Genomic DNA, 25030 nt, shown 5'->3' with positions numbered 1-25030 from the left:
TCTCTACTGTAACTAGGGCAAAAAATCCCAAACCACAATCAACTGATGTATTTCCAGTGTAAAATGACAGCACTATTATGGCTTTCCACAACAAACTGTAAAATGATCTGTGAGGAGATTGATTTGTAGAATACTTGAACTCGTTGCTTCAAGTTGCTCATACTTTTTTCCATAAAAGCTGACTTGGTAAATAGATAAAAACATAATCAGGCATTGAATATATGGGCAATATACATGGTAGGAGAGAAATTTTTTGTGTGTGTATGTGTTGCATATTGTATTTGGACTCTGTCACTGGCTTCCTGAGACCTCAGGTAAGATCTTTAATGCTCAACTCACATACATCTGTGTTTCTGGGAATCCAGTCTCCTTGCTGCTGGCACGGATATAGTTTGTGACTAAGACCACCATTTTATTTTTGTCAGTATTTATCCAGGTTTTCTTTTCAGGTTACAGTTGATGATTACGAACAAGCTGCCAAGAGCCTGGTGAAAGCTCTTCTCATTCGAGAAAAGTATTCACGCCTTGCATACCATCGCTTCCCAAGAACGACATCCCAGTATTTGTGTAGCATGCAACATGAAAAATGGAAGGTTGAAGATGAAGTGTGTCCAGGTGAATATCTTTGTTCTTCTTTTTAAAATAGAGAATTAAACCCATATTCTGCTGTAATCAAAGGTGAGTTGGGTTTTTGTGATGATCTCTTCTAAGTATCTTTGCCTCTGTAATGTATTCCATTAGTGGTGGAGAATCACTGATGGACTTGAGTTATAAAGCCTGTATCTAATCTGAAACGTTTTGGAATTTTTAAAAGCTAAAACCTTACTGGAAGCTCCTTGACTTTTTTCCAGCAAAGGAGATGGTACGTAGTACACGTGTGTTCCTCCAGGAAAAAAGACATGTGGATGTGGCTTCAAGTGAAAAGTCATTCCTCCTGATCTTGGTATTCTAAAATAAAATGGATGATGAGCTCATCCATGTTGTAAATTGAAGCATGATACAGACATGCCAGTTAGCAAGCCCTGAGTCAGTAATTTCACAGACATGGCACGCTTGCTAGGTCGGGTCTGGAAGCTGGATAGTCACATTTATTGGACAGTGTGCCTGCATCAATAAACTCTGATCTCTTAACAAGGCTTATTAGGTTGGACATATTCACCACTATTTAAGTCACAAATTATATTCGTCACTTTGGGGTGTGTCAGGAAAGCTTTGCTTGTACATTAAACAGTGCACATTTTTTGGATCAGCCTGTTGGAAGCAATCCTTGGTCTGTACAGATTTGCCACTGTAGACACATCCATATTGCTGGTAATGTATTCTCAGCCATGAAGTGATATTTTAAATCACTTTAAATCAATTACCCTCTAGTTCAGTAGCTGGAAGAGAGTGAATAGAAGTATTTTCAAACATACGTCATACAGAAAGAATGTTAAGGACAGTACACTGTATATTCTAGACAGGAAAGATATCCCAGAACAGCTGCTGGGGGGAATATTTCCAAGCTATTATTAGGTTAATAAGTTCTTCACAGTTATGATTTTAAACCTACAATACTACTAATAAAATCTCCTCGTACAGTATCTTAATTTGCACAAGTTAGAGCTGGATAGTTAGGAATATCTTTGTACGGTATCAGTTTATAACATGTATTCATGTGCTTTAGGTGGATAAAAGAGAATAGTTACTTCTTGGTCTTGGTTTAATTGAACAGATAAAAGGATTGAGCCCAAGGATATGGTTAAGTTGATGTAAATATGTAGTTGAGATTTATTTTACTTAATTTTATAAGGGATTACAAAACTGTAGTGAGAAAATCGTAACTGTGCTTCTGGTACTTTCTGATTCTAGTCATGATCCGAAGGCCAAGGAGAAAACTACAGTTGTGTTGTACTGTCTCGGGGTTCCACTTTTTTTTGGTTCTGTGCAAAACCTATTGTACATAAAAGTAAGGAATTCTATTTGAAATAAACAAAAAAAAAAAAACCCACCGCTGCTTTGGTCAGAGTGAGAAGTGCTGAGTCTTAAATTTTTTCTGTCTCTACAATGGGTGAAGAATATTCACTAATGATTGAGGGAAAGAGAAGGTGACAGTGCTATGTATGCTCCAGTCTATATCACTGGATTATGGGAAGGGCAGTCTGTTCTTTTCTGGCTAATGTTTCAATATGAGAACAGCTGAATTAGTGCGTGCTTAAATATAAACTTCCCAAATTACTACAGTGAGTCAGAAGGTAAAAAAGAAAAACAATGAAGGTGGGTGTGAAGTCAACAGCTGTTAGACTGGTCAAAAATCTCAACCACACTTTCAACTACTCCAGCAGAAACACTTTTGGAAACTTAATTTGAAACTTGTATCGCCCTATATTAATAAAGAATACTACTAAATCTATTTATACATTGGTTTAGAGAACTATAATAAAATAAAACATTTGAATAAAGATTATAACTTTAATAGCTTAGAGACGGCAATTTAATATGAGCCTGTCAGAATAGAACTGCGTTGTAACAACAGACCTTCTATCGTAACCAAAAATATGATCTTAATGTATGTATTGAAATCTGCTAAAAATGAAACATTATAGAAGCACAAGGTCCTCTTTTCAATTATGCAGCCTTTTATGTAAGTTACTTGTAAATATAATGTAAATGTATTTCCAGATTTTCATTCACCGCCAGAAGAAAATGAAGATCCCTACAATCTTGATGATGCTCCAGACAATTTGGATTATGTTGTCAAGATAAAAGGTGGCATTCCATTTGTTTATGATAACAAAGAAATGATGGAACTCAACGAACCTCGAAGTCTGCCCTATCCTGACCTGCAGACCTATACCCTTGACTTGAGCCACGTTCTTGCTCTAATTGCAGATGGTCCAACGTACGTTTTTTGATTTCTTTCTTCTCTGCCCCTTCAGGCTCCTGGTTCCCTTCAGTTTAATACATTTAATTTCTGTTCTATTCAATTCCCCAAAGAAGCTGTGGGTGCCCCATCCCTGGAGGCGCTCAAGGCCAGGTTGGATGGGGCCCTAGGCAACCTGAGCTGGTAGGTGGTAACTCTGCCCATGGCAGGGGGTTGGAACTGGGTGGGCTTTAAGGTCTCTTCCAATTCAAGTCATTCTATGAACATGCAGATAGATTTCATTTATTTATTTTCTCTGCATCAGCCATGGCAGAATGAGCAGCAGTTAACATAAGAGCAAGACATTGGCCAAACATTCCCATGCAAGTCAAATATGACCTAAACTTCTTGAAGCATGGGAACTGAAAGTTGAATCTCACCTTTGTTTTGTTTTGGCCTATACTGAATTTGAGGTTTTGTACAGTTGTCTGGAATGCGGGAGCGATCTTCTGCTCCTTTTGCTTCTTCAGATCAAGTGGTTGCAGGCTGATTCACTCTCTCTGATAAGTATATACAAACGAAAAGGAAAAAAGTCTTTTCAGTAATCCTGCTGCATAAGCTTTTCATACTCTATTTAATTTCCTTGTTTGTAGCAAGTGCTTTCCTGTCATTTTTGTCTGTCACACGTGGACCTGCTTGCAGATCAAGAATCCATTGTTCTTTAACTTTTGCTGTGCTTAAACTTGTGAAATCTCACCCCTTGCTCCTCAGATTTCCGGTTTCTTGAATAATAGCATAACCCAAAAATACTATGAATTGGACTTTCAGATTCATGACCAGATTTATATTCTGCTGAGAGATTGTCAACAATGAAGCAGAGAAAAGAAGGCTATTACATTAATAGCACTATCAAAATATTGTGGATTTGATAAGGGTTGACAGATGGTGAAGAGAAAAAAAGATGCTGTTTGTTAAAAAGAGAACGAAAAACATAACAGGAGATGAAAGAGTAGCTGAAGGAGTGGGAGGCGTAGGCAAGCAGGAACAAAAAACACGTATTTTTTAAGAAGAGCACATGAAAGTATTCAGGGGGGAAAAAAAGGAAAAAGTAATGTAGCTACACAATAGATGTGTTTCTAAGGCACCAGAAATGAAATGAGATTAGATTTTACTTGGCTTCTTGTATTCACATTGAAGAGCAAACAGACATTGGGGGGAAAAAAAAGTCTTAATTTTCATAGTGAAGCGAACACAGGGTGTTTCTGTTATATACAAGGAGATCTGCTCTGTTGGATGTAGAATCATAGAACTATAGAATGGTTTGGGTTGGAAGGGATCTTTAAGATCATCTAGTTCCAACCTCCTGCTGTAGGCAGGGACACCACCTTCTAGACCAGGGTGCTCACAGCCCTGTCCAACCTGGCCTTGAATGCTTCCAGGGAGGGGGCATCCACAACTTCTCTGGGCAACTTATTCCAGTGTCTCACCACCCTCACAGTAAAGGATTTCATCCTGATATGTAGTCTAAATCTACCCTCTTCTATTTTAAAACCATTTCCCCTCGTCCAGTTGCTATATGCCTTTATAAATATGTTCAATTCCAGAGCAGCAGCAATTGATACTGTGTTTTGTTATAGGTTTTTTTTTTTCCCCCTCTGGTAATATTTCACTTATAGAACTGCAACTTCAGCCCAGCTAGAATGATAAAAGAATTGGACAACTTAAAATACGTACCAGCACGGTGACATAGAATCACAGAATTCTCTGAGTTGGAAGGGACCCCTAGAGGGCATCTAGTCCAACTCCCCTGCAGTGAGCAGGGTCACCCATAGCTAGGTCAGGTGCTCAGAGCCTGGTTCTGCTTCATTAGAGGTTTCACTAACAACTTTGGTCTGAAATAATACTGGATAATTATGTATGTATTTGTTAACCAGTAGGAAAAGAAGAAATCATTTGTCTTAGATTTCATAAAAAAATATAACATTTTTACTTCAAAACTTTCAAGTTCCATCTGAACTCAATACAGGAGTAGTTCCAAGTTAGTTACTTTTTGTGTTTCCTTTTACAGAAAGACATACTGTCACCGCCGGCTGAACTTTTTAGAATCTAAATTTAGTTTACACGAGATGTTAAATGAAATGTCTGAGTTTAAAGAACTGAAGAGTAATCCCCATCGAGACTTTTACAATGTGAGAAAGGTAAGTGTGGAAAGGATTAGAGGCATGGCGTTGTTTTCAGGAGTGCCAGCAATTTTGCTTTTTTGTGTGTGAGGCATAGGTGAGATGCAGGAAGTTGTATGTGCATACCACTGAATTGAATTATGTTATTTTTACTACCTGGGAACACATGGAAAATTGCCTGAATGGAAGTGGGTTACATCGATTATGCTAAACTCTTTTGTTTACTTTTTCAGAATCACAGGGGCTTAATTGTATGTAGATCACTTTAAAGGAATGAAACTATTAATCACATTATGCTCACTTGGACTGTGAATAAAAATATCCACGTGGAGTCTTAATTCAGTTTAATTAATTCACTTACAGATGGTTCAAGTGCATTTTGCAGCTTTCATGCAGATAAGTTATAACAGACTGCAGTTTGAACAACTGCATATATTTTGAATAAAAACTTCGCTTCCAGTTGAAAATACAGATGTGTTTAGATACCCATTCCACAACAAAAAGATCTTACAAACAGAACCAATGTTTCATGCTGCCATCAGTACCTTGTTTAAAAAATAAGTTTGCAAAAAAAAAAAAGCTCATCTTGTTATATTCTTAGCTGCATCTGAGATGCACTGGGATGTAATTAGCAGACAGGTAGGGGAATCAAGGAGGAAGTTTCATTTCTTGACACACAACCAAGGGAGCTTCATTCCCTTAAAAGTACAACACTGTTACACTGCTTAGTTTGCTTCCCTTTCTTCGTTTTAAAAGGAAACTACTGGACAAAAAGCAGTTCCATAGGTGAGATTTCTTCACAAAACAGTAATTGCTGCTGGTGTTTTTAACCATTTCAGGTCTATTTTGCATTGTGTCTTTGTGCAAAGAGGTTGTGCTTGTTTTCTACCTGTGGAGTTTAGGTCAACAGCTCTTTTATCTTACATTCTGATTTCCTAGTGCATCAAAAAGTCAGCTTGGCTTTTCCCAGTAATATTCTGGCTGCTGTATGTTTGCTACTGTTGTAGTAATAACTATCAAACACAACAGAACTATTTGATTGTCTTTCACAAAGCTAGAAGCAGATGTGTTGTTAGATGACTGAATTTTGTGCTTTTATCTGTTAAGCATATGGATGGGAGGATCTATTAGCTAGCTAATTCACTAACAAACACGTCTCAAGAAGCCAGGATTCAATTCTGAACTTGACAACAGGTTTCTTTTATAACCCTGGCCAAGACATCTACTCTGTACTACACTCAGATAACACACCCATCTAGCTGATAGAGGTGTTAATAATAAAAATCATTATCACTGAAGAATACGATGGACAAGTGTGGATCAGATAACTGCCTAGACAGACAAACGGAATACTGAGAAGCTGTACTTAAAAGGACTGTACTTGCTCATTTCAGTTTTTAAAAGCAACTGTTCAATGTCGCTGGGTATATAATTATTTTCCAATTATCTACTAGTGAGTAAGCCAGTTTACAAATGAATTAATGTTGTTCAAAAGCACAAAATGTGCACCGCTTCCTCTTTGGCAATACCCAAATTCAAGAAAAGAGGAACAAGCTTGTTCCTCTGTGGCAGAAACCTGTCCTGCTAGTTACTGCTTATAAAATTCTTGCTGCAGAGAGTTAATCTTGCTTAAACCCTTAAAAGTAGTACTTTTATGAAGCACTCTCTATGGCAAGTAAACTGCAATGCAGGCAGAGTTTCTGTAAACCCCAAAATAAACTCATTTTCCTAATGTCTTGCTAATCTAAGTAATATCTTTGGATCTTTGGATTTGTAACTTGGTAGAAGTGCTTCCTCATTAGCAACAATATCAACAATGAAACTTACAGTGTGAAACACACGCTGCTAGAGCCAGTATTTTCAGGATCTCTCTCTTCTAATCAGTCCTGTACAATGCATACCCATAAAGAAAGCAAGAAATTACATTCACCTCCCAAAAGAGCTGAAGTTGTCTGCTACATCCCTGAGGCACAAGTGTGGAAATTCTGGTGCAATCTTTTTGCTTATATAAGGAAGCTAAAGTAACTGATGGAAAATGCCAAAATTAAAACAAACATGAATGTAGTGGCAAGGTCAATCAATGAACATGTATCACAGTATTTAGGAAGCTGGCCAGCATTATTTACTGACAATTAGAGTTCGCTGTTATATTCCCTTCTCCGTGACCCTCACCCTTTTTTTCCCCCTGGCTTAATGAGAATTCTCCTCCACCGAGCTCATCGAGTTCATAAATCCCAAGATAAAGTTCCGTTTAAGTAAGTGAAATGTACGTGTACATCTGCAGTATTGGATTTGATCAGATTGCAACGAGAGAGATGTTTTACATTGATCAGGCTGGAACTGGAAAATTACCCTTTAATAACCAAACAATATTTCTGTACACAGATGAGAGTCGTCCACAGGTGGTAAGACAGTGGCTGGCTCCGCTTGGCTCTCCACAGAAGGTGGACAACTGGCTGTGTAGGAGTGGGCTAACTATAGAGAGGACTCTGGAGTTGGCCACTAGCAAGGCTCTCCCACACTGTGCAGCTGATGCATAGCAAAGTGCAGCCATACTGACTCACCACATAACTCCTGAGTTGCCTGCATTAAGGATGAAATAAAGTAGTAAGTTTAGCTCCACAGCACACCAACCCAAAACTGAGTGTTAGCCTTTGTGTAGAGGATCTCCCAACAAACCAAATGAAATGAATCTACCTAGCAGGATTAACAGATGCCTGCCTTTTAGACATACAATTAAAAGCCTCCTGAGTGAACCGCCGATCTGTATTGTAACTTGCCTGAACTGTGATTCATTCAGAGGTTGCTCTTTCATTTGTTTTCAATAACTACTTTCTGACTTTGGTGATGATGGTCTATTTCAACATATAAGCTAAAAGTTATAGTGAATAGGAGGGAAGTCCTGTGGGTTAACATCAGATTCAAAAGACAAGAATACTTCTGTGCATCTCTGTTACGATGTTAGCACTGGACGTACTGGCACTCTATACTGTTAATTGGCAGCAAGTCAGTATTTTGTATTTTCAAAGCACTGCGTACTACTTATTCCCTTCTCCACTGCAATGTTTCTGTCTTCACATGAATATGAAAGCTGTAGGGCTTGATTCTGTGCATTTTGCGATGAGTGCTGCTAGAAGAGAAGCTGGAGATGCAGGGATTCACATCTCCCGTGTCTCCTGGCTTTCAGGTTGCTCCAGATGGCACAAGCATGAATTAGACAAGCTCCTGCAGGGGCTCGGCTCTGCTCTAGGCACTATTTTGGCTGCCAGGAGCTTTTCTGTGCTACCCTAGGGCAGGGTATTTTGTGTCTCCTTCCTCTTTTTCCTATTACAGACCAGAAAGTAAAGAATCAAAAGCTTCACCTAAAAGGTTGATGCATCTTCCTTTAAAAGCTAACACAGTAATAGCGCATCAGTGAGCTGGGAATCCAGTGGGATGTGCATTAAGAATGTACCTCATGTTGTACGCGTCTGTGTTTGCAGTTTCCTAGACAGTAAGAATTCTGCATGACAGTCCTTGCAAAGGTATCATTCCAGCGTCTCCTTGTAGGCTTACTATCTGAGCATCTTTTCCCTGATATATATCAACTTGAAACATACGACAAAATGAGCATACGTTGCTTCTTCCTCCTTCTGTAGAACCCTTCCATCAGCTGTTCTTGTAAGACTTGTCTCCAGTACCAGGTAGCTGGTGCACAAGGCAAATGTTAGGACTAGTGAAAGCTGGGACTGCTTCTGATTGCACATCCCGGCTCCCACAGCCGTCTGTGACCAGGTAGGGCCAGGGCTGGAGGAAATTGCAAAGCTTAGCAGGCAAGCTGTGGCTCTGTGGCATCTGGGCTGAGCTGAAACTGCTTCTGCTTGGATTTGGCACTCTGACTGAAGGGCAATTTCAGAGTCTGTCCAACAGACCCCAGGGCTGTTGTGCTTATTGCTTTGTCACTCGTGAAGTCTGATCAGGACAGTGTTTTGTGGCTTACTTACTTTTTGTGTTTGTTTTGTTGATTTGTTTTTAAATTGTTAGTAATTTGTTGGTAGAGTCATTTCTTTGTTTTGCCTAGCGTATGCATTAGGCTGTTCTATTGTTCAGTGAGGATTTCTCAAGGAAATTCAAAGCAAATGTACTCTAGCACAGCTCCTCTGCTGCTCCACGCACAAGATACCGCTGTGTTGCTTGATTCCTTAGCGCTGCTATCCCAGCTAAGGCCAATCCTTCCCTTACAGGCACTTAGACCTCATGAAGTTACCAGCACTGTCTGCCTTTTCATGAAAGCAGAAGTTGAGGAATATACCTGGTTTTCTTTCTTCTCTTCTTTATCTGTGTCATTAAAATACTTCCTCCTGCAAGGGGACTACATTATTCGCGGCACATACCTAGAAGTGAAAATGTAAACCAACGAACTTCCTAACATCATCAGTTGTTTCTTTGGATTGTGTTCTAATATAGGCTGCTCAAATAGCAGTGCAAGCTTCTACACAAAAGAAACACAGATCTGTAAAAGCTATTTGATTTTTTTTTTAAAATAAGAATTCCAGGAAAAAAAAAGAGACGTGAAAGAGTACTCTTGGCCCTTCTATGAAGCCTGCGCTTCCCCCAGTGTGTAAACAGAGCTGAAGGAACTGAAAAACCTATCAGTATTACAAGTTGCTGTATTATGGTTAAAGCTGGAAAAAATAGTGACAGAATCTCTCATGCAGACATTACAGTTCTAGTGATCTGCGACGTTTCATGTGGTTGAAATACCAAAATGACTTATGCTTTTGGAAGTGGCTATGACTTCCAGGTGCTTTCAGTCACAGAGAACAGTTACAATGATGGTCTGTAAGTAGACGGGCATCACTGATTCATGGATGAAGTAGAAGGATACTAAAGGATGAGAGTGTTCTTTAAGGAAGTATCAAGTATTCATTGTTGCCCCTGACATCAGTAAATTAGCAAAGTTTGTTCATGTATATAGACAATGAGCACAACTAACCTTGTTTTGTTTTCAGGTTGACACCCATATCCATGCTGCTGCTTGCATGAACCAGAAACACTTACTGAGGTTTATTAAGCACACATATCAAACGGAGCCACACAGGATTGTTGCAGAGAAAAAAGGCAAGCAGATGACCTTAAAGCAAGTCTTTGAAAGCCTTCACATGGACCCATATGACCTCACTGTAGACTCTTTAGATGTCCATGCAGTAAGTAAGACACCAAAATAAAAGAGAAAGATCTGTGCTTTCTATGTGTGAAATGCTGATTTCTACAGTTTTTGCATATTAACATAAAATCAGAATTTGAACTCGTGCATTACTTCACATATTTGAAGTGACAGCATAGGCTTTTTCTTCTCATGCATTTTACTGCTAGGCAATTTTATGTATAAACTATTTGTGTACTTAATTTGTGTAATTAGTGTGGGTTTTTTTCCTCCTATAGGGTCGCCAAACATTTCATCGATTTGACAAATTCAATTCCAAGTACAACCCAGTTGGTGCCAGTGAGCTGAGGGACTTGTATTTGAAAACTGAGAACTACATTGGTGGTGAATATTTTGCTCGTATGGTCAAGGTAAATCATTCTCTTGCTTTCCAGCTGTAGAGAAATGAGGTTTTCTAAAAGATTTTTGATGTTGTAACTGTAGCTAGGGTCAGCACTTTGGTTAAGTGATTCCCAAGTATTAAGTTTGTTCCAGCAATTGATCAGAAAAAGACCTCTGCCAAGTCAGCCACTGCTGCTTCCAGAAGTATGAGCTCTGACCTGTGTATAAGTTCGAAGCAGAGTGTGTGGTTTCAAGCTAACGGAAAGCAGCCAAAGCTTAAATCACTGGCTTAATGCTTTGTTAGGATGTAGTTGCCTGGTATTAGTTGCTAGGGAAGGAGGACCTAGGAAAGCGCCTTTACATAAATCTGTGTCTGCATGCACATGCAGAGGCTCCAAATTTGCTTCTTGCAACACAAGAGTTAGTAGTATTCATGAACTAGTGATCAGCTACTTATAGATCTACAAAAGTGCTTGTCTAAAATCAATAACGTTAAAACTAGTTACTAACGTATTCTTGGTCAGATTATCCATTGTTCTGCATATTTTATGCAGTCATTTACTACAGTATGAAGCACTATCGTTCTGATTTGTCAATTTTAAACATAAGTTTTAAGGTATTAATAGCACAAGAATATTGTCCTCTAGCTGGAGGTGGTACTGTTAGTTGTATACTTAAATAGCATTCTGGTAGAATGCCCCAAAATAATAATAAAAATTGACAGACAAGCAATTCCCTTTGTCTTTAAAGGATGACAGTATAGAGTTATGCATGGTGTGAGGAAAATATGATGGTAAATATACTACTGGCTGTTAATGATTTTCAGTATCCATTCTAAAGCAAATATATGTATTGCTCAATAGGAAGTAGCCCGTGAACTAGAAGAAAGTAAATACCAGTATACAGAACCCCGGTTATCCATCTATGGACGGTCTCCAGATGAATGGCTGAACTTGGCAAAATGGTTCATTAAACATAAAGTCTATTCCCCTAATATGCGCTGGATAATTCAGGTTCCCAGAATCTAGTAAGTAATCAGAAGCTCTTGATAATCTTAAGAGTTTGAAATCATCCAAATTATTTGGTTTTAATTTGTGATATTAGATTAGATGTTTCTCATTTTAGATGGCGTATAAGCTGTCCCATAGTTCTATTTATAAGCAGCAGCCTGGCAAATTTATTCTTGACCATTGCTGCAGTTCTGACAGTCTGGGGGTGGAGGAGGAGATGGAGTTTAAATGTACTCTTTATTCAGCTGTGAAGTACTTTGAAATTTGAAGATAATAAAACCAAAAAATCACCAAAAAAACTGGATGAAATTGAGCTGCATTCAAAGGCAAGGTAAAATGCAATTCAGTAGTTAAAATAAATCAACTCTTGAGTTCCACAAGGATGTAGAAAATGTTCTGCAAAATCATTATCACATCCAGTTTTCTTCAGATCGCTGCCTAAATGACAATGAACTTAGAAATGCAACCTGGATTGCTAGAATCTGCAAGCTGTAATCGATCTCAGTACTTCTTGGTTTTTAAGTATCCTTTGGGACTTTAGGTCCTTTATTAAAAGGTTTGTGTTACTAACACTGTATATTGTAGCTAATATATAGTCTCCCTTGATAATTTTGCCAGCCTTAACGGTTGAACTTCATGTTTTGAAAATGCATAGCTGGAATATGAGTAGAGAAAGAGCTGTCATAGTTGCATAAATATCTGAGGGTATTTCTCATGAGTGTGAAAATTTCTTGCACAGCAATTTCCTATGTATAAAGTGGAGTCAGCACATCCATAAAGTCATACGCTTAATGACATACTGAAGTACTGCCTCTCTTTTGTGACAGCCTCACTAAACCAAAACGTTTTACTTTCATTTAGAGTAGTTACATCTTTGGAAAACAGGCTCTCGTGAGGGGTGATTCTTGATCTCCTCTTCTAGTACCTGGATTTCTGTAAGAGAAGGTGCCATTCTTCTTGAGATGGCACCTACCACTGTGTACTGTCTGTATTTTTCGAGCGCTCAGGAGCTTCAGCAGAGCCTGGATGAAGCAGAGCATCAGGCAGTGCGGGGAACATAGCACAGAGACAGTTCCTGCCCTGACATCAACTTTAGATTTCTTAGTCCTGGCAGAACTGAAGCATTAGGATATAAACAGAAATAAAAGGAAATGTGAAAACTGAGGAAAAATATAAGCTGATTAAAGAATAGTCACAACTGTGTGTATTTTTTCCTCTTCAGTGATATATTTAGGTCAAAAAATATTCTGCCTAGTTTTGGAAAGATGTTAGAGAACATTTTTGTGCCTTTGTTTGAAGCAACAATCAATCCCAAAGACCACAAAGAATTACATCTTTTCCTCAAATATGTAAGTACGCTTGCATTTTCTGTCTTAGATCCTGTTCTACTCAACACAGCTGTTGCCAGACAGTAAAAGAAGTTTTCTCCTTCATAGGATCATAGAATAGAATCATAGAATGGCCTGGGTTGAAAAGGACCTCAAAGATCATCTAGTTTCAACCCCCCTGCTGAGTGCAGAGTCGCCAACCACTAGACCAGGCTGCCCAGAGCCACGTCCAGCCTGGCCTTGAATGCCTCCAGGGACGGGGCATCCACAACCTCCTTGGGCAACCTGTTCCAGTGCGTCACCACCCTTTGAGTGAAAAACTTCCTCCTAATATCCAACCTAAATCTCCCCTGTCTCAGTTTAAAACCATTCCCCCTTGTCCTATCGCTATCCACCCTCGTAATAACTGTTGTTGTTTTAAAACAACATTTGTCCTCCCAATTATCCCCTCTATAAGGAATGACTAAAACGTCCACATGCTTTTGTGCAGAGGGAACATCCTAACCTGGGATATGTACTTTGAGCTTGCATCTGGGATTCACCTCCAAAAATGAAGCAACTGAAGGGAAACAACTGTAGATCCTGATAGGCTTCAGGAGAGATCTGGGGATGTGGCTGCTAGGACTTAATTAAGGGAGACATTTCTGAGTGTACCCCAGATCAAAACTTAAGATTTCCTGGGAACTTTGTTTTTCTGTTGCTTTTCAAATAAAGAGATGAGTGTGAAGAATTATAATGTGTACCTAAGTGAATTTTAAAGGCCTCGTTAAAGGCTTTTTGCACTTCAGGGCCTCTTCGCTGTTTCAGAAGATGCAGGAAGCTTCCTTAGGAATTTTTTCTCTTTTCTCCTCCCCCCAGACTGTTCTTTTCTGTTAACACTGGAGCACTTCAGAACACTGCAGCATCAATGGCAGGACTCTTTAATTTTCTATTTGCTCATTTTCCTGCGTAACAGAAGGAATGTGCCATGTTCATGATTGTTGTCAGTCTGTACTTCTGCAAACCCTGCTTCATCCTAAGTCAAGTTTCTGGAACAACTGTTGTTATTTGGGTGATGTTCCAGAGAAAACACGATTCTCACGGTCTACATGGTATGGTAGGAGGGCAAAACAGGACTGCTAGCTAGCATAAGGAGGGAAGCAAAGAAGACTATATACTTTGTGCAGAAACATCAAAGTTGGCTTCTTGAAAACACTAATTCCTGTGAATCTTCTCCCACCAGGTGACTGGCTTTGACAGTGTTGATGATGAATCCAAACATAGTGGCCATATGTTCTCTGACAAAAGCCTTAACCCTGACCTCTGGACCAGTGAGAAGAATCCCCCATATAGCTACTACTTGTATTACATGTATGTCAACATCATGTTGCTAAACAACCTTAGAAAGTAAGTAGTCATTTTTCTTTGTTACACATTTCCAGAAAGAAAAATCAATTAGTAATCTTGGTCTCAGTGCAAATTTGCAACTAGACTGTGTATCTTTGGAAGCAGTGGTTACCTTGAGGGATTTTAAAGAGTCCAAGAGGAGTATGTGATTCATTCTGAAAATGTTAACTGCAGATTGAACTCACATGAAATACTCAGAAACTGAAAAGGCATCAGATTAATATCTTCATTTGATATTTGTATCTTTGTTTTGTGAATTTCTTAAATCTGAATATATCAAAACAAGAAACTCTACAAAACTGACTCTGTTGGCCTTTGCTCAGATTTGCAGTGCGTTTCCAGATTTAACATACTTCTTGGTAAATGCTTATCTCCTGGTGATTTGAGAACAAAGTTACATTGTGAAATGTTGGCTTAAGGGCTGCTGTTGTTACGAAAGATAGACAAAGGAAGCCATAATTATAAATCAGACTTGTAGCTAATTGACTTTAAGATGCATGCTGAGTCACTCGGTTTTACCTCTTTTGATACCAATGTCTAGGCAACTAATGTGGAGATGTATCATACTGAATATGAAATCATGACTGTGAAACAAATTTTGGGATTGGATCAGTGAAGCCTGAAATTCAACCTGAGGTTATGTTCCTGGCTTTATAGCTGACTCGCTGAGTGATCTGCAGAGCTGACTCAAATTGAGGCACAGTGAAGTTATCCATTGACATTTCACTTGCAAGGATTTGGTTCATTATTATTTATAAAATGTTTTGGCATTTTCTTAAATGAGGTGCAGGAATTGTCAGAAACTTGCCTTATTCAAGTTTACAAACCAAATTTTATTTCTCCTCTCCCATTGCTACCTGAAGCATTTTTTTCTTTACCACTCCATATAATCAAACTTTTAATAAAACCACCACCTTAGACTGCCTTGTACGTGCAACAGACAGGGCTTGTTAGGTGTCTGTTGAGTTGTGTCTTTTCCTTTACAGAACTAAAATTGTCATTCCTTCCTCCTGCCTTGCTCTACATTCTATTTAGTGTATGCTTTTTTTTTTTTCCAAAACAGAGATTCTATCAGAACTTACACCTTTGTTTTTTACCTCAAAATCATTCCAACTACTGCTTGAAAATCTCCCTAGATAATCATAAAATCATCTTTACAGCTAGGTGAGATAATGAAACAGATTATCAATGAATCAGTAGAACTGTTCACCCTGTTGAACATAGTAAGTATTTGAGCCACCACAGCGAGTCCATTGGAGGACTGGTTTACAGTTCTGGTAATATTAACAAAGTCAGCAAGGATGGATTACATCCTCAGATCCTCTTCTAGGTGAAACATTAGTGAGCATACCTCCTCAATTTGCTTTATAATCCAGCAGTCCTTGTTGAAATTCAGTTTTGAACACCTCTGAAGATTGCAGGACACTGTATAAACAGGGTCCATTATAATTTAAAAACCAGCATCATTTTTAATATTGATGATACAAATAAAAGATTTCTAAAAAATAGCGTCAAGAATAATAACACTCCTAGGTCACCTCTTTGCTACTGAGGGCAGGTTTTTATGTTACACTTAACCTGCTGAGGAGCCAGTTGACATCACAGTCGGAAGCATTAGTTACTTTTGGCAACTTGCTTCTACTCCTTCATTTTTTTATGTAGCTATTTTGTAGCTGGAGGCTGCATCAGTTCACTTAGCTTTCCATCTGCCAGTTCCCTCAGTTGCCATCAGTTCACAACTGTCCAACTAATTGTTAACCCACTGCTAAGAGAGATGTAACTGGGAAAGTAAAGAAGGAACACACAGATATGTAAAGTGATGGAAGGGGCTTGGGTGGAAGAACCTGCTGTATTAGACAGCAGCTCATTAGGCTAGTATCTAGGCATGATGAGAAATCACGATAAACTGTATATTTTTAATTGGTTTAAATTCCTGTATTAATGATAATTATCTGCATATCAGGTGAAGTACAATACATTTCTTTTAAGTGGAACTTGCTTTTCATCTCCTCAGGGAAAGGGGCATGTGTACTTTCCTGTTTCGACCTCACTGTGGAGAAGCTGGGTCTATTACACATCTTGTGTCAGCCTTTCTGACAGCAGACAACATTTCTCACGGACTGCTCTTGAAGAAGGTATTGCTTGCATGCTCATCTAAACTGATCGCTATCTGCTTAGATGTCAGTTCAAATAGCAGTCACCAAATTAACTTTATCTTGACAGCCCCACATTAACTTTTTTAGCATGGCACAAGCAACTCTTCACTTGGATTAGAAAGGAGTGAGCTCAGGAGAGCTTCCTGTTTCTTCTTTAAATTTTCCACCTGGCAGCCGTGTTCATTGAAGAGTTTGTTAAGTTTTTGATTATTTGTATCTAGAGTAATTGGATCACTTGATCGTGAAATTTAACATAGCTACATAACACAGTAATATTTTATATGGAACTTGATTGTTGTAGCTAGGACAAACGCTATTCCTGGCCTATCACTATGTAACCATCCTGCAACTCCTCAACTGCAGGCCACTTTTCTGTAATTAAAACAATTCATCAGTGAGTGGCAGGTTTGCAGTGAGATTATTGTAATTCTTTCCAAAAATTTCTCATAAGTTGTGCCTAAAATCATGTCTGATGTAATGCCCTGAACCCAGCTTTTGGGGGAGATGGAGATACACTGCTAGTATCAAATGCAGCACCCTTACTAGTCATACATACTTATTAATCTACAGTAAAGTCACCATATTTTAAAAGACAAGATTGCAGGTAGTTTTGAAGAATGTAAATTATTTCTGTAAAGATCAGTAACAATTTACAATTTAGACTCCTAAACCTGAAAAGGTTCATTGTCAGCGTAAAATGTTTTGGTCTTCATCCTCCCTCTGTAATGTTATTCCACTTTCTCCAAGGGAAATCTTTCCTTTTTTTCTTCCCACTATCCCATGGTAACACTAACTGCTGACTGTGTTTTGTTTTTGCACAGAGTCCTGTCCTGCAGTATCTTTATTATCTTGCACAAATACCCATTGCCATGTCTCCGCTTAGTAACAATAGCCTATTCCTGGAGTACTCAAAAAATCCACTACGGGAATTTCTACATAAGGGACTTCATGTCTCTCTCTCTACGGATGATCCTATGCAATTTCATTATACAAAGGTAAGAACTGCAGAAATCACTTGTCTTTTGAATTGGGCAAGTACCACGTAGGCCCAGAATAACCTGAGATCTATTTTATATAATTGCTTAGGATTTAAAGTTTCATGTCTTTTAGTCACTTCATTCATTATTCTTCCTCATTCTCAGTCTACTACTCACTATTAGGCTTCAGAGGGAAATGTCTGATTTCCTAATTATGTTTCTTTTGTACTCTTGCCTCTCCAGTGTTGGCTGTTGAAGTATAGAATGAAGGATGAGGCTGGAGGGAGGTTTGAGTCTTCATAAACAATCCTCTAGAGTGCCAGGAAAGTCCAGTTTCCTTACTAATAAATGTGGGGAAGTACATTACAAAATACCATGTGGAGTCTCTGAAGATCACACAAGCTGTTTGCTCAGTGAACTGAAATTGATTCCTGCCCTTGGGTGGCCTGGCAGGACAGAAATACCTGGCCAGTGCTTGCCATGATGCCTTGATTTTGTGATAAGTCGTGCCGTGCCTCACAGTGGCCCATGCATTGCTCAAGTGTCTTTGTTCTGAGGATGAGCCAAGTTCTGGTGTGCTTTGCCCAGACTTGCCCATGACATGCCTCTGCTAGAAGAGACAGAGAGCTCCAGTGGGGGCTTTCTGCATGGAAGTAACGCAACGCCATCTGAATTACACGTAGCATGGATATCCTCAGTTGTGACAGCCCTCTAGTGTCAGACCCAACACCCTTCTTGTAGGGAAGGTCAGAAGTGAGAAACTTCCCTGCTGTCTGTCTACGTAACGTGTCCATTAAAGACTTAAGACTAGGTTCTCCAAGGTGTCTATAGACCCTGGGATCTCATTTGTAATTGCCTAATAAATACCTCTGAGGAGATAAAATGCAGACTGCAATTTTTTAGGCTAAGATAACTGGACACCCAGTATCTATTAATTATTTAAGTCACCCTTTGGAAACTAGAAATGAACAGTCCTTTTTGTTAATAATTGTAATGTTAAGTCTTAAGCCTCTATGTTTTCATAGCTATCTAAAGAGCATATATAAAGATTCCTTAATTAGTAATGAATACATATCCACATTTACACATTCTTTATATATAATTTGATACTAAACATATTTTGGTGATTCAGGAAGCGCTCATGGAGGAATATGCTATTGCAGCCCAGGTGTGGAAACTAAGTACCTGTGACTTATGTGAAATAGCAAGAAACAGTGTGCTACAGAGTGGATTGTCAGATAAGGTAATTGGGGCTGAAAAACTTTTTTTGGGGGGGTGAATATTAGGGTGAGTAGAAAGTGAGAAGCCAATAGTCTGAAAATTGAATAGTAGGTCCTTATGTGATATACTTGTGCACATCCCTATCTTCTTTTCCCTAAATACTTGCAAAATATCTGCTATGCCTCACATTAAAAAAGTATTAGTTACATTTTCCTCATTAGCTTTATTTTGGAATTCCCCAAATGTGCAGAGACTAGGTGCCTGTTTATACTCATTTCTCCCTCCACTCCCAAATCTTTAATCCTTTGGGTGATATCTCTGCCAGTAATTTTATGTCTTGCAATAAGTAAAAATGATCTGCCTGTCATTAAGCAAGACATGCTTTCAGCTAGCAAGAAGTACTGCAAAAAGTGTTCTATTTAGATATGTAATCATATTACATTATTTTTTTTCCTATAAATCCACAGCATGCTCTCTAAGATCTGTTTTAGAGCATCCTTTCTTCTGATTCCCTTTCAAACATTCCTTTCAAGAAATGTGAAGGGGCTCTGCAAGTACATCATTTTGTTTCTTCAAGTACTCTCTAGTGACAACTACTGATTTTCCTCGAGTAAACTTGTAACGAACAAAAGAAACTTATGTCTCTTTTTTGACCTCTCACTTGAAAGATGCAGTAGTGAAGACTGAATGCTAGCACAAGGGTTTATACTGACCTTAAAATCTCCAGAAGTGATTAAGACCCTGATGTAAAGGTCAATGGCCAGCTGGTTAAAACTGCTCTGTTCACTTGCACTGGACTCATTCAACTATATATTCAGTTATGCAATAAATCAAAGCATTTGAACTGACTTCTTCCTTTATGTTTAATCCTGTTCATAGGAAAAACAGAAATTCTTGGGGGCTAACTACTGTAAAGAAGGGCCAGAGGGAAATGACATTCGAAAGACAAATGTTGCACAGATCCGGATGGCCTTCAGGTATGAGACACTGTGCAATGAACTTAGTTTCCTGTCTGATGCTATGAGAACAGATGAGATTTCTACGTTGTCAAAGTAGTTACAAAATCAAAGAAACCACAGCATTTCATTCCCAAGCAGAATGAGATGCTAATTAGTATCGAATCATCTGTTGTTGACGCTACCAAGAAATAACTGTATGGAGAAGAATAGATTATCTATGGGAGGTGAACAGCATTTGCTGTTATCTTTTACTGCATTATTCTCATTGCAAAAATGTCAGTTTCTACAAACTGTAGGCTTTGCAAGAGTGCTGTAAATATTATATGCAAACTCAGAATCATGTATTATTTGTTTCATAGTGTCTTAATTGTGCACTATATTGTAGATAGCAAAACTATAGAGATTATTCATAATGCATCCGTGAGATTCATTTCAGGATACTGCAGATGCTGAAAGGACACACGCACCCGTTTTAATCCTGCTAGTCTCACCGCAATCATGGCATTTACCACTTGGAAATTTAACCCTTTATTCACTAGCAGATTGTATAGGGTATGTAATTCTGAGGCTGCCCTCTCATTCTGAAAGGTGTCCTGACACAATTTTTACCTTAACGTTTCAGCAGTTCAACTGGAAAACAAGAAAGCTCAAAATATAGTCGTCACATTTAATGACTATTTAATTACTTCCTGTTGTCATGTAGGATGGCTGCAAAGAACAGCACACTAAGGGTTTTTAATCTTAATATGTAGAAAACACGGTGTCGAAATCATCACTATTGTACATTGTAATAACAAGTGTAATTACATTATAAAAGCTCTGCATTGTACGTTAAGAACACGTTTTTTATTGCTTTTTAATCATAGTATGTCAGTATGCCAGTTCAAATTATTTGGAAACTTATGCAGATAATTCTGCTTGCATGTAAAGAGAAATTTTTTTACTTGAACAAAGGAAGTGTTCTTATGAATCAGTTGTAGAAACTCCAGGCCTGGGATCTGGTCCTACTTCTGATGTCTTTTTACAAATTTGTGTTAGTTTGTATTTTAGTCAATTACAGAGCTGAACGAGAAGCCTCGAACTGTCTATTTATACAGAAGCTAGCCCACTTGAAATAGGTAATTTTTAATCATTTTATGTTAAAACTTTTTATTTATGATGGAGCAGATAGTAAAATAAAACTACCATAGCATTTATCACTTCACATTTTTTTTTCCAATTTGAATTCCCTTCTTAAGACAAAGTATTACTTCACTCAGAAAGGAGCAAAGGTAATAAATATCACATGATAGTATCTTCATATTGTAGAAACTGTAGGTAGCTTCATGCCAGAAAAAAAAAAAAAATAGACTTGAAGGCTTATGGACAAGCAGAGAGAGTGAGTGCCAATGTCTGTAAGTCCAAAATTAAACTAATTAATCTGAAGGCCTATAGTCCCTAAGAGAGGATCATGAGCCTACAGTTAGAGACCTGCGGAGAGTTAGGAATCTCAGAACAGAACAAATTCAGAATTAAAGCATAAAAAAAAAAAATATCAAATGCTAGCCAATTAAGTCTCGTTCCACTTAGGTTTCTTAGGCCAGACTCTTCTCCTGGATACCTACATGCATCCTTTCAGAAGCTGATCAGGTCTCATTCCCCCTTGTAAATGCAGAAAGGAGCAGCACTGGTGGTATCACCAGTACTAGACACCTCAGTAATGGCATAAACATATTTATTTATTGAAGACAAATGCTCTCCTCAGGCTGTAGGAATTGAAAGCAGTACCTTCAAGGAAATCCTTTCTAACATACCTGCTGTCCTGAATGGTGGTTGCATGAAAATGTTGAAGTGAGGGAAGGAAGAATTCCCTATTATCACCTACAGCTGTGCAGCCCTATAAGAGCCCCATTAGAAATTAACCTGAAAAAAGCCCTTGGTAAGGAGCCTGGAAGTAAGGCTTCTAAAGGGAGCCCTGTAGCACAGGAACAGACAGGGAGTTGCAGTGCTTGCAAGGCTGGAAGAGGAATTCTGATCCAAAATAAGGTGGTAGACAGGTGGTGGGAGACTTGCTTTTAGCTCTTCAGCCATCTACCTTAATGTCTGCAGTGTTCAACTACTGCCATTTTTGATATTCCTAGTGCAGCTAGAAATCCTGTGAACTAGTGCTATACTGCTCAACTGTGTAACATAAAGTTGTTCTAAGGTCGTAGTCAACACCTCTTGGCCTCATTGTTAGAGATTTTAGCAGCTCATGTAATGCATTATCAGGATCTGAGAGTGTAATTTTCTTCTAATGGCCTGAAAACAGCAGTTCCAACCTTTTGACTGCATAAAACGGAGAAGTGTTCTCTTCATTAGTACAACTTCCTAGTAAGTTTCTATAAACATAATGTTATTTACCTCAGCACCTCTACCCAGTCTGAGTAAGTAACATGCTTATGAGAATTTAACTGTTAAGTATTTTTCATCTCACAATCCTTGTTTTACTTGAGTTGTTTCACCTGAGGATTGCCATTAGTGTGTCTCTTGTTGGTCATTTAGATTACCTAGTTTTTTTTGCCATTATACCAAACTCCTGTATGTTTAATACCTTTTCAACTTCCCTTACGTCAAGAACATCAAGTTCTAACATGTTGGTAGCTCTCTCAAAAAACAAAAACAAGCAAAAAACCGCAACACCCAAAAAAACAAATAATAAAGCAAAACCAAAACCAACAAAACAGTTGTTAGAAGAGCGTAATCTGGGCTTTAACAATAATAACACTACCAGACAAGTTACCATTAGCATAAATTCTCCTTTCAGTGCATCCCTGCATGCTGCTTTTAACAACACATTGAGCTATGTGTTATATTTAGGGAAACAGAGCCATATCCTTCCAAGTTTCCACTGCTACATCTCGTTTTGGTCATCTTTTAATTACACAAATGTTACTGATTCTCAGGGTCAGTTCTGGAACTTGTGCTTTTTTTTAAGTTGCAATTTTGCTCTAATGACAGTTTGAAACAACCTTGCAGTCTTAGGATATGCATGTAAGGACATATCCAGTGTTGAAGTGTTAATGTCATCTGAATTAACTCTTGTACACGTTTACTCAAGTGAAAGATGGGCAAATTGCTGTTTTTATATTCCCCAGTCCATGTTAAGATCTGATTGGGTTACACCACTGTTTGTTTTGCTTAAATTAAAAAAAAAAAAAAAGGGGGGGACTAGAAGAGCATCGCTGAAGGGGGTGATTCAGTGGTAGTTGGGAGGAATGCTTCAGAATGGCAGAGTATCCTATTTCCTCATCATTTCACCAGTGTTAATATTCAAACGTTATTCAAGACCTCCTTAAATCTAGTAGCTCAGAGCATTTTACACTTTCACCTAAAATGGTTAATTATGGTTTCTTGATACTTAAAACATATCAGTTTGAACCATTTCTAGCGATGCTCTTCCATTCCCTCACAGTACTGTAGCAAACTTAAGGCACTCTGCTACCGGGTAACACAGATTGTTCTTCACACCAGAGCTGTCTTACCTTCTCATGTATGTCACTGTTCTTTACTTGTGGCTAAACCTTTCTATTCTTGTTGCCTAGTTAACATATCAACCTGAAAAAAAGTGGGGAGGGATGTCTGTAAAAATGCTTTTTCCTTCTGTGCCTAGGTCAAATGATGTTTTTCTTTGGCTCTTGTGGAAGCATAAAACATTACACAAATAAATGATACAGAATATGTCAGGATTTTTGTGTGTGGATGTGTCTCAATAAAACTGTAGCTTCTCTAACATCTCTGCATTTAAATAAAACTAAAAAACCGCAATAATTGTCAGCATGACAGAAGATGAAACAAAATTAAGGATTAATACAGCATAAAAATGAAAAAACGGGAGGTAGAGAAGTTCAGTATTAAGGTTTAGTAAAGTGTGCTGGAACCACATTACTGTGGAAGCACCTTGTTCCTCATACCACCGAATTCCAGAAGGGGAAGTTTCTGGCTAACTTGAGCTTCCTTCATAAAAATACTTCGTATTTCTAAATATATTGATAAATGCTTTGAAGCAAAGAACAGTGCTCATTTAATTATCTGTTGAATAGTATTCTTCACTTCCCAGATTCACACTGGGCGAAGTTCAATCTACATTCCCAACCAGATGTTTTTTAATACAAAAAAAGCTTTTGGGCCTATGAAGCTTATGCCCAAAGGTTACCAAGGTGAGTAATAGGTAAGCAATCACCTGTTAATGGCTGTATGGGCATTTCAGATAACACAGAAGTATACAGAACTTGTCAGATCAGTTACAGAGGTAACATTTGTTGGAACAAGGGTAGTTTACAGCAAAATGTATATGCAAAATGTGTATGTGGTGATAGCACACTGGTGTTGCTGAAAAAGGACACTGTACCAGTCAGGTTAGTTTCAGCTACAGAGAGCGAGAGGAAAAAGAATCAGTCTTGAAAGTATGTTGCTATATGATAAATTGGAGGCTTTAGAAGCCAAACATCTGAAGAGAGGATGATTTAAAAAAATCAGTTTTGAAATAACTAACTTTTTAAGAAACGCATTTAAGGAAGCAGAATTCCAGGCACCGACTTACGACAGGTGAAGATAAAACCTTCCAGTAACTTCTATTCAAGAGGGGTTTAACAACAGAAAAACAAAGAAGAAAATTCATTAATGTAGTATCAGTCACAATACAATTACTTCCATTACAGGGTGTGTGTATTTAGTAGATGTAGAATTAAATACACACACACTATCAAGAGCTAAGGCCAGCCAGTTTAACATGCAGTTCCCAATGATCTCCAACATTTCTAAGGCACTCTAAGGAGGCTGCTGTTCCAGGATTTAGTGGGACGCAAAATGTTTCAAACCTACAGCACAGACATCCCAGAGGCTGCCTGCTGTTTCCAAATCTGTGACGAGTATAAAGGTGTATACAGAATGATCTTTAAAAAGAAAGAAATGTAAATTAAATATGCCATTAACCACTACAAAAGTAAACATGTACGTTATATTGATTTGGTACCTCATCTTCAAACACAGTAAATAGAAAAGTTTGTTACTTCTTCAAGTACACCTACCTCTTGGTGCCTCAGTCACCTAGTAAGTTCTGACATTTTTAATTTCCTGGTCTGTTACTGAATTTCTCATTTGGCTTCCAAAGATGATAACTCTAGTAACTAGGCAGAGGAAACATTTACATTAATGACGCACTTCAGTTATGATGGAAAAAAAATACAACAAACAGGAAAAATACTGTAAGAATTTTCCAACAATAGCATTTTTAAATTTTAAGGTATCAGAAACACAATGGAATAACTCGTATAAAAAGTAAATGATAGCACCCTGAAAAAAAATCCTCTCCCCAAAAAAACTGCTCAGTATTGTCCTTTAGAGAAGTGCAGGCTTGCTTGTCTCCATCACTGCACAATGTTCCAATGTATTTATTTAAATTAAAAAATTGTTTTGAGAAAAAG

The 25030-nt window shown here is 38.2% G+C and overlaps 1 protein-coding gene and 1 long non-coding RNA gene across 4 annotated transcripts in view; one reads left to right on the top strand and one right to left on the bottom strand.

The window, feature by feature from the left end:
* The window catches only part of AMPD3 (adenosine monophosphate deaminase 3), a 30298-nt gene extending 7005 nt beyond the window's left edge, over positions 1-23293 (top strand). For 2 of the 3 annotated variants that reach the window (XM_021402878.1, XM_021402875.1), the window contains exons 4-15: positions 450-615; positions 2662-2881; positions 4911-5040; positions 10014-10208; positions 10447-10578; positions 11413-11576; positions 12782-12908; positions 14110-14273; positions 16288-16408; positions 17251-17424; positions 18539-18649; positions 19507-23293. In XM_021402878.1, coding sequence (XP_021258553.1) covers positions 450-615; positions 2662-2881; positions 4911-5040; positions 10014-10208; positions 10447-10578; positions 11413-11576; positions 12782-12908; positions 14110-14273; positions 16288-16408; positions 17251-17424; positions 18539-18649; positions 19507-19683 — 1881 coding nt within the window. In that variant the 3' untranslated portion in view covers positions 19684-23293. Of the gene's footprint in view, positions 1-449; positions 616-2661; positions 2882-4910; positions 5041-10013; positions 10209-10446; positions 10579-11412; positions 11577-12781; positions 12909-14109; positions 14274-16287; positions 16409-17250; positions 17425-17649; positions 17734-18538; positions 18651-19506 lie in introns of those variants that run through there. The other variant, XM_021402876.1, reaches the window with a different exon arrangement.
* LOC110401598 lies at positions 2891-24549 on the bottom strand. Its single transcript, XR_002440457.1, has 3 exons — positions 24100-24549; positions 23090-23162; positions 2891-3402 (listed from the first exon to the last, which is right to left on the bottom strand). It is a non-coding gene; the product is annotated as an uncharacterized LOC110401598 (long non-coding RNA).

This window comes from Numida meleagris, chromosome 6, assembly GCF_002078875.1.
Source record: "Numida meleagris isolate 19003 breed g44 Domestic line chromosome 6, NumMel1.0, whole genome shotgun sequence".
NCBI lineage: Eukaryota > Metazoa > Chordata > Aves > Galliformes > Numididae > Numida > Numida meleagris.
This window is presented reverse-complemented; position numbering and strand designations above follow the sequence as displayed.